The 10987-nt window shown below is 33.0% G+C and overlaps 1 protein-coding gene across 1 annotated transcript; it reads right to left on the reverse strand.

Annotated features, from left to right (window-relative positions):
- Positions 1 to 370: 370 nt before the first annotated feature.
- Positions 371 to 9172, reverse strand: LOC123715185 (pH-sensitive chloride channel 2-like). Its single transcript, XM_045670083.1, has 8 exons — positions 9036 to 9172; positions 4236 to 4422; positions 3567 to 3879; positions 3019 to 3174; positions 2637 to 2792; positions 2178 to 2343; positions 1813 to 2014; positions 371 to 916 (listed from the first exon to the last, which is right to left on the reverse strand). The coding sequence occupies exons 1-8, from the start codon at positions 9101 to 9103 to the stop codon at positions 662 to 664; spliced, it is 1503 nt and encodes a 500-aa protein (XP_045526039.1). The 5' UTR covers positions 9104 to 9172; the 3' UTR covers positions 371 to 661.
- Positions 9173 to 10987: the final 1815 nt, after the last annotated feature.

Below are 10987 nucleotides of genomic sequence, written 5' to 3' on the forward strand. Positions count from 1 at the left end.
AAACAATGAATCGGTATTTGTATTTATTTCGAATTATCCTCAAACGGTTTTATTCGTAAACGTAATAAAAACCTCAATTATTAAAATAATGTTTTGGTTTTATGAAAAAGGACAGAACATATAATAGTTATAGAACATTTTGTTTAATAATGGGGTTAATAAATATGTACATTTAGTATTATATCACGAGAGATTCGTGGAACTTAATAAATATTAATTAAACATTATTCGCGATAAAATCTAAAATTATATTATTACTTTATACAATAAAATAAAAATTATTGCTTACATTAATTAAAAGCTATTTTACTATTATTTAATTTATAATACTTATTTATATAAGAATTTGCCTTTATTTATATGTAAATAAATACGAATATTAAAGAGTACCTAATTCTATAATTGCACTTTGGATTGCAAACTATGACTATATCGCTGAGATTAAATTGAAAACAAAAACTTCTATTTATATTTCAAGCATTTGTTCAGTGGATTTAAAAATTACGTCGGCCTTATATCTAAAGGCCAATCAAATTAGCAAGCTGTTGAGACTGAAAAATAAAAGCCAAGAAGAAACATTTAACACATAACAACAACAACAAAAAATCATTATATATCGTGTCGTAAACGATCGAACGGACGGATTAATTTTCGATTTGTTTTAAAGACAATAGACAAAGGTCCAGTAAAGTATATTAAAACATAAGAATAGTAAGGGAAACAGAACTCTACAACGTTTATCGATCCAAGCAGAAATTTCCTTGGGCGTCATCTCTGTCCATGTATGATGCTGCGGAGGCTCATCAGAGTTTTCACTACCGGAGTTAAGGTGTCGCCTGCCTGGTGACTGTCTGGCATTTATGTCATCGTAGCTCTCTGTTGTAATGGTTGGCACGTTTATTGCTGATGGGAAGCTCTGAAAACGACAGGAAACACTTTTAATATCACCAATGTTGAATAAACTAATATTCATTGTCGTAACATCGTAACTCAGAAAGAAATATACCTCGTCTAGACATAAATACTGACACAAAGTAAAAGTAATCTATTGCAAACATCACTGATTACTTTTATAGTGACTTAGTTTCATATGTAAATATAAAAAGCTTATTCGAAGAGGTCTCCATTCGCTGTAATACAGTACTTTAAACGATAAGGCCAGTTACCAATAGAAGTACCAATACCAATACCAAAATCGTACGGATTGTGCTACAGACTCCAAATTATCATGGCGTTTAGAGCAAACCGTACCTCTAAACGTGGCCATAAATCATAATCCAGCGGATTAAGTTCGAGTCTAGACGACGGCCAGTCTTCAGCTAGTATGAAGTCCGAAACGTTCGTTTCCAACCAAGACTGCGTAGACCGTTTTATGACCCGGTCCCGTCTTGCTGGAAGGACTATTTTTGGTTATTGAAAATGGTTTTGTTAAGGGGCTTTACTACCTTCTCAAGAATGTTATCTTGATACACTTGGATCAGTCTTTTTCGATATCGATCGAAATAAGAGAACCCAATGAACGATTATATAAAAATGATAGATCCTAAATTCATATGTAATATTTCGTTAATTTTAAATTGTAACAGTGTATTTTATGGCCAGACTAAGTAAATAATTCATCACTCACTTACACTTTAAAGTGTACAAAATCAGAAAAGCAGGGCTAGGCTTAAAATTCGCTTTAGCTTTAAAAGCCGTAAAAATCTTTTATCAAACAAAATCATTATTTTGGGTTGATTAATAAATAAATAAAACTTTGTTAGTAGACTAGCTGTAAAAGACTACAATAATTATGGGTAATCTAGGACTTACATGAACCGTTAGGTAATTGTTGTATCCCATTCCAGCTGGATCATTATTAGTATCCTGTGACAGTGAAGAACATGAGCGAGACTTGCTCAGCTGTGGTGATGATTCTTCTATCTCTTTCTGGAGCTCTTTACGTGCCAGCCGCGGCGTTAACGTGCTTTTTAGTATATATTTACTGTTCACTTTTTTCAAAGGAGCAACATTCCTAGAAATTATCGAAAATATTTAATAAGTTAAAGGGTGTGAACTGCTCGATTTTATTCTTGCTATGTGAAAATATAGGAGCAATCGAACAAACACAAACGTTTTAAACCACTCAATAATTTATAGTAAAATATGTAAAAATAGAATGTTAAAAAAATACATACTTTCTGTAAAAAATAGTGTTGACGAATGCGAATTCAACAAGGGCTGCAAAAATGAAACCAGTGCAGCCTAAGAACCAGATTTCACTTGCTTTGATGTATGAAACCTTTGGAAGAGTTTTAGCTTGAGATGATGCCAGAGTGATAAATGATAACATGGTACTAGTACCTGAAAATTATAATAAATGTAACAAATAATTTTAATAAATAAAAGCAATGGATTGGAATGGATTATTTGCTATTTAAAATGACACAAGAAATGTGTAGTTGGTCTAAATATCAACAATCAAGAAAACAGTAATAGTCGAAAATTTCAAAGTTGAAAAAGTTACCACGAAGATACTATAAGCTAAACCATGTATTATATATAACATTTTCCATATTAAACTTACATAAGGAAGTAGAAATCAAGAAGGCAGTTAAATAAATTTGGTGGTGACAGAAAATATGTAAATAACTTACCCAGCGTAATTCGTGGAGGTGAAGCATCAGCTTGCAACCAGAATGTAACCCATGACATGGCTACTATCATCATTGAAGGGATGAAATAATCCATTAAGTAATAACCGACCTCTCGGCTTAATTTGAATGTAAATTTCAAAGCACTGTAGTTGCCCGCTATAAAGACAAAATACGTAAGTATTTATCAAATTCCTATATACTAGCAAATTTATCTTTTCTACAATTGTTCTCTCAATAATGAGTTTTTGGCCAGCGCTTCTGAGAAAACTACGTCGAATTTAGAAAGCGTCGCATCTGTCTCTTTAAAATTTACGAAGTTCGCAGTTTGTGAGAGTGTTATAGATTTTTTATATTATTATATTAGAATACAAAGCTCGTATACCTCCACCCACTCTCATGTTAACTATGTCTCCTCGAACAACCGACTCATTGGTCCAATAGTCGAGCAGAGAATATTCTGTCAAATGCAACTCTGAAGATAGCCGAACGGGATTTTCAATCTCCCACATCAAGCGTAGAATGGATGCGTTGTATTTCCCTGGAATTTCAAAACGAAATTTTACATAATAATTCTAAATCTATAATAAGACTAAATCGGTCTAAATGCACTATTTTTATTATAGTATTTGTGTCGCTATTTTCTGTCAAAATGTGTTTATACTGTGATGAAAAGACATAGATGAGCAGTTAAGTGAAAATTGTGTAATTATTAATCTAAAAGTGCTTCTTATTCTGCAGTCGTCGTTAGCAAGAGACTCCACATTCAAAATTCGAATTTGAAGTATTCGCGGAACTAAAGGCAAAACGAGATGTCTATTATCTGCATTGTTCTACAAAGTTTGAAAACCGATTTTCACAGACATCGCAAACAAGGGGACGATTACTGCCTGGCTTCAGGTTGTCAACACTGGTAACTGGTATATTACTCACAACTCTCTAAATTCATAGCACACGTCTGCACATCAAATGGAAATTTCTGAAGGTTCATCCAGCAATATAGAACACCCTGCATTCGCCGGCTGAACAGCACTTCTCCATTCGGCGCTACCGATATCAGCACATCCTTACTATCAGTACCCATCAAACTGGACGATTGTTCGTTAGGAATGTATAAGTGCGGTGCCCAAACGCGAGATCGGAGGTCGTCTTCACCAATAATTTTCTCCCTTTCTGGGGAATACGCTGAATACGCTAATCTTGGATCTGTCCATCGCAGTTGAAGAAGGAAGTGTAGCTTAAAATTCTGTAAAAATTAATTTTGATGAGTCCAAAACTAAGAAAGTGTTGCCTTAATGACTTGAGCAACGTCTCTCAAAACGGAGGCAGATATCATGAAGGCGCCTTTTTCTATTAATAAAAATAAATCATGACGATTCTCTAAACAGATACAGAAAGGTGTGGCCAAGGCGTAGAAGTTTGTAGCGTCACTGTTTTTTTCATACTGCTAAATACAGCATTGAAAGATAAAGTATCGTACTCGCCAAAACATAGACAATATCATACACTATTGTCCTTATTAGAACTTGGTCCTTTAAGACCAATTTGGTGATTATGTTATTATTAATTATTATTATTAATTATTATATTTAATATATTTACCAAATCATGAGCCTCAGCCGGTTGAATGAAATATATATAAGCACTGGCGTGAACATAGACAACGTCGCGGGTACCATAGGTCGGCAGTAGGAGGCGGTCGTAGCGACAAGTGTGAGCAAGCCGGGAAAGAAACTCCGATTGTGTGCATGAATCTCCATGCTCCAGGGACGGGCATTCTAGATCGATCCTGAAACATCATTAACCTATTAATTTATATAGAACAAGAAAATAACTTTATTCATTAATAAAGTTATGACTATATAACTAAATCTAGTCCAATTTAACCCCAACAAGACAAGATTGCGTGTGTTCCGTTATAAAACACCTTTTATTGGTACTCCTCTCTTTTAAGGCTCTCTCCTTAAATCCACAGCCAGCATCGGAATACTGGGCGTTGACATGATGCTAATTAAGCCTTTCAGGAGGGAAAGCCTGGTGTGTGAGACGGTACTTAACACCGGGCCATGGATTGCAACTCTTCATCTTATAGTCCCACCCCTTTGCGAAGGTTGCCCATCATCGTGGCATCCAAAATTAAATTTTGGTTGCCGTGCTTCCAAACAATGACTTCGTGCTTTGACAAAACCTTTGTCTCAGGTTTTTCAAGCAACTCTCTAAAGCGCAAATTCGGTCCCACATGAGTACTGTTCTTACCCCTGGGCGGTAGCAGCCCCAGTACTAGGTCCTTCCACTTGACCGTATTCGACGAAGAGCGATTCAAATGGTCCTGTCACTTCCCGAGCGGCTTGAACCTATGGCGTTGCCTAGAGATGTGGTCTCTCTGCATCTTCTACCGCATTTACCATAGAAAGTGTTCCATGTGTTGTTCAGAATAATACTGAGCGGCTGAGTTTCATCGTCGGCCCTCGAGGCAGAATACGACATCCGTCGTTCCACAACTAACGCTTTTTAATTTTTGCAATTTAGAAACAAAAGGTTTTTTATGTTTTTCCTCTTGAATTTTGAAAATAATACCATTAAAACCGTAACGTAACAGCAATAATCATTAGAAAGTAAAACTATACATCCTTTAATAAATCCATAAAATTTGTCATCTCCTTATAATCTACACATATTTTGGCGATGAGTAGTTGATGAGTGATTAAATATGAGTTATCTCGATAAGGCGAAGATTACAATGTAAGATTATCTCTATCTCAGTAGTGTTAAACTCAGGGTAATTAAATTTAATAAATTAACACGTTTTAATTGACAAATAAATACATAGTTCTACTGTTTTTTGTTCATGATTTTTTTTTAAATTAACGACTGGACTGGTAATTAGAGATGGCAACTATGGTAAGAAAACGTTCCTTTTATTTCATGTAAGATTCGTTCTATTTATAGATTTTGCATTTAAGTAATAATACCAAACAATCATAAAAGAGAGAAAAGAGATTTGCCGGTAATTTTTTACTATTAGCGAGATATGAAGAATATCTTCATATCATATATAATAAAACATATCATATATAATGTTAAATGACGACATTCTTAACAACATAATTTCAATCATTCATACCTGTTTAACGTTGAAGTATATATTGAAGTGAAGTCAAACTGTATTTTATTTATATTAAGAAAAAAAGGATTTTAATAAAAAAATATAAGTTAAGTTCTTAAAAGAAGACAACTCAATCAATTTGAAAAAAAACTTAAAAGGTACAAACGGTTGCCAAGCTTGGGTGTTCATGTCAAGGTTAAGCTAATAATTACATCAACTTAAAGAGGAAAGTAGTCTACTAAATATAAAGAAGATACACAAAATCAATATAGATACATATTAGACAAAAAGCTAACGCAACCGATGTCATATTACATCATGCTAGCTTTGAAACTAAAATGGCACAGGGCTGGTCATGTAATACGATACCTAGACCACAGATAGACAGTGTGAAAACCCGGGAGAACATGAGTGGGGGGCAGGTCAAAAAGCAGGTGGGCTGTTAACTTGATAGAAATATCAGGAAAGGATTGGCAGACTATTGGCAAAGTTAGACATCTGGTAAGGGTTGGAGGAGGCCTTCAACCAAGAGGAGTCCATTTCCACAAGGGACTAACATTTAGCTGTAAGGAAATACTAACAACATTTGAAATGGAAATTAAGAAAATGCAAATAAAAAAGGCTTTATTATTATCACTGTTATAAGTTAAGTTATTTATATACAGATTTTTTAGAGGTTTATATCTTTTAATAAACATATTAACTACATTTTAATTACATAAAAGATTAATTACGACGATAAATCTGCTCATGTGGTATAGATATATATGTGGTATAAAGATAAGCTTGGTTATGTATATTCTATATACATACCCAAGCTTATCTTTTTGTTATCAAAGCCTAACATTACCATTGTTTGAAGTTTATAATAAATTTTTCTTAAGGTAATATTTATTTAAGATTATCTCAGCGTATAAAAAAACATAGGTAAATAAGGTAAAATTATGTAATGAAAGCTTGCTACATAAAATGGTTTGAAATTTCGTGATCTACAATAACACATGATCAGACAATTGAGTATATTCTATTAGCCCTCTGTTAACTAATCTGCTAAGTAATTCTACGATAATAATATTTATTTTTCTTGTTACTCTTTATCCTTCGCTTCCTGCTATCGCTTTCATTTCTTCTTTTCACCTTTTTCTATGGTTGTGTCTTCCCCTTGGTCCTATACTGACTTTAAAGTTAATCTTATCTATGCATCTTGCCGTGTCATATGTCAACGTGTGGCGGCTACTATAATTATTATTTATCTAGAAATCAAAACCAGAGCCGGCTGTGTGTAAGCCACGAAAGCGGATTACATTTTACACTTTAGTATAATAATTAAAACTTTCATATAATGATCGCTTTAGTTATTATATATTGCGGAAAATATTGTAAATAAACTTATTTATGTAACTACATACATTATTTATAGAGCATTTACAAACAGTAAATCAACTGTTTGAACGATTACCGTCCATTTTACAACTGCAATGACGTAACGTACTATCAATCTTACGCCACACGTCACGAGGATAACTTTCATAAGGCGTAATTGAGCGGTAAATTTTATCAGGACCTTGAAAACCCCTTATAACGATATGATAATAAGGAAGTATATTTTTTAATTCTTTAAGAGATTTAAAATATCTTGGATTTGTTTGCTAAGTCTTGTCTAAGAATATTGGCTGAGACTCATAAAACGAGACGACCTGACTTCCTGTCAGAAAGACCAGACCGTCTTGTTTCTGAATTACATTTACCCTAAGATTGAGGATTAGTCTGGACTCATAAAGTTAGTAATAGTTAGTAAGAGCTAGAGAGACACTATTTTACCACACGTTTTTCTTTTCAAAAAAATATAAATACTATCGTATACCAAACAACTCTTGTTCAAATATGATAAAAGTGTTTAAATGATGACAAATAAAAATAACATTTATATCTAAGTCTGTTTGGATAACCTTCGGAAGCCCATCAAAAGTCGCGTGAGATCTTCTGCAACCACTCTGAAGCCAGCGATCACGATGGATTTGGGATGTCCGCATTGACTTAGTACTAACGGGCTGTTTTTAAAATTAATCTAGCATGCCCAAAAACCTTAATCTTGAAAGCTTCCACAACCTTGTATTAGCGATCAGACATCCCTATTGGTTTAAGGAAATTCTTGTAGTTAGGTTAGGTTCACGTTCACGTAGAGATTGTAGTCCGAAAAAATTTATAAACTCAACTCTGGACAAATTTTGAGATTTTTTTTAGAACTCCCCTGCCATTGTGTCCTTTTCTATCTCTTACATTTTTACCAAAAATATACATAGATTAATTATCATTAGTGTTACGCGTTTCGAGAGATACGACGCGGCTACTTCGGTAATATTTTTATTTACAATATCCATGGGCGAGCCGCGGCGCAATTACTTGCGAGACCCGTGCTTTAATTTTTATTTGCCTTCTTTAGAAATTTAATAATTGTTTCGAACCGTGTTTGAAGCTCCAGGTAATGCCTGGTCAGTGCGAATATAGGGCAATGTATAAGCACTAGTTTTACAGTTTGTTCGCCATTATTGCAGGTACATGTTGGGCTTGTCTTATTTTTAAACCTTTGCAGGTAATGTGCAAAGGCTGCCCTGTAAGAATTTGCACCATCTGGGGTGTTAAACGCTTGTCTTTTATTTTATAAAATATATGTAGTAATAAACATCAACAACAATGATTACCTTTATGCGAATATAAAAATGTACCTAAGTCATTGCGAACAAATGTAGTTACAATAACTGTCGTTTTTCTCGCCTTGTAAAGAACTGGGTTAAAAAACATATGAAAAAAAAGGATAAATTAATATACTGTTTCATATGAAGCGTAAGTGGATCGATAAAGACTTGTACATATTTTCATAGACAATTAAATTAATTTGACTAAACACTTGCATATTATTACATTTACGATTTCAATTTAATGTTGGAAAAAATTTAAAAAGTTTCTATGCACAATAAATTTAATGTCCAACAGACTTTATTTTCATATTTAGCTGTTTGTAAAGATATAATTCCAAATTAACTTCACAAAATTACACTCTTAAATAGTCGTTTGTAATAACGTAATTCAACCAATTTATTATTTTTATTTTTAGGGAACTAGAAATATAATGGTTTTCATTTAATAATGAAAACTTTTAGACTAATGTATTATGCCCATCCAATGTGATAACATTAATGTTAAGAATATATTAACTAACTACAATATTTATGAAATTAATATTTTTTAAAAATTTGTTCCGTGCGATTTTTTATTAAAAGAAAAATAATACTTACGTAGTATTTTGACCAGTTGTATAATCTATTAGCAAAAATAAAGGCCACAAAACAAAAATCACTCTCATTTTTAATTCACTATGCGCACGCGTCGCTAATTGTGTGCACAGGTCGATCGATTAACCGCTACTGTAAAAAATTAAGATGAGTGGTACTTTTGATAACTTATCTATACGAAAGCATACGAGTCAAGTTAAAAACACTGAACACAAGTTATAATGATGACTTTATCTTTACTACGCTTAAATCCTCTAAAAGCCTTAGTAAATAAAATTTAAAATAATTAAACTATATGACGCGACAAATATGTTTTCGGCGGGTCTGCAGGTTCTTGTCTTTTAGTGGTGAATGAATTTATCATTACATGATCAAGAAGCAAAAGATCTTTAAACTGTCGATCAGTTTATGTATTGAAGAGAATCATGAATTCGGTATCTAACATTTATACCGGTTTGTTTTATTGATTTTTAAACATCTTAGGTTCCTTAACTTATTTATAACTATCTCGGGCATTGAGCCATCTCATCATGCCCTAGTAATATTAAAAGTCTGAATAAATTGGACCACAAAATAAGGAGAAACACTGTTATGACAAAAAATAGACTCGTATAGACTAAAAATGTTGCCGTCGTAATTTATATACGCTTCCATTGTTTTTATGTATAACTTATATTAAGGAAGCATTAAATCTAACAAATTATATTATCTATCGTCTTTCAACAAAAGTAGGAGGCCATGGGGTCATTAGGTGGCCATGTCAATATTGAGGTGAGAAAACATGGCGTTGGTGATTCGTCTTCGTCTATAATTAAGGATCCAGATGACAGTAATGTTTCTAGGATTCTGTTATACATCACGAAATAAAGTACCAGGATAATATAAACATCGAGAGTTTAAAAACCCTGGAAACATAATAATACGCGACGAACTAGCTGTATTACTCTAGAATATGGAAGATTTGTACACCAAATGTTCAATGACTAGTGAACGGTAAATGTCAGCGGCAAAATTTGTTGTAGACTTCTATCTGTAAAACATCAGAAAACGTTAAAATCTGTTTGATTCCCATTAGAATTACTCTCACTCCCCAAATTTGCCGCCTTAAGTTTACTCAGTCTGCTGTCTTCAATTTATTTTTGCGAATGTCTTCAACTAAACATTAATTGGCACCAACGGCCATCTATTTGATGGCTGTGCTAACCGATGTTTTAATATTTTTTATAACCAATAATAGTGATTCATTAATGTGCCGTGGGGTTCAAGTGCAAAGACGCTTATTAAAGATTAAAGTTGGCGCCTGGAAGATTGTTCTGGTGACCCCAGAGCTGGTGCTTTCCTCGCTTAACGAATAAGAATCGCAATACAGTGAGAAAATGCTGCCCGGGTTAAAGTACATTGCCACAGAGACCAAACTTTTTGAATATGTTTTGATTTTCTTTTTAATTATTTTAATAATTACTTTGTAGGTTAAGAAAATTGTTAATATTGTTTAGTTGTATTATATATCTAAAGTTTATATATGTAGTGATTTAAGAAGAATGTAAAATATTTATACCTGCGAATCCAGAAACCTATTAAATTTTGTTCTTTGAATAGATTTATATCATTTCTATAATGATCTTTTTAATCCCAAAGGAGTTTTAGTTACTTAAAGCAAAATTTTATGTTTCTCTAAGACGGTAGTTTTGACTTGCGTTCGTTGGACAATCTAATTCTTGAAATTCCTACTCATAAAACTGATTTCTTTCACTCCTCCTATCTGTTACTGTTCAAAGTATCCTGCTATAGAGTTCCTTGCCAATTGATATCAGACGGGCTGTCTTTAAATTTATTTAAAAGTCCTATTTAATAAATTAAATTGAAATTAGCTATTTATATATATTAATTGTTACTCAATTAAACCTTTTGATTAGCTTTAACATTTTTGTTTATACATGTTTTTGGTTATATTT

This window comes from Pieris brassicae, chromosome 10 (genome assembly GCF_905147105.1).
Source record: "Pieris brassicae chromosome 10, ilPieBrab1.1, whole genome shotgun sequence".
NCBI classification, from domain to species: Eukaryota; Metazoa; Arthropoda; class Insecta; order Lepidoptera; family Pieridae; genus Pieris; species Pieris brassicae.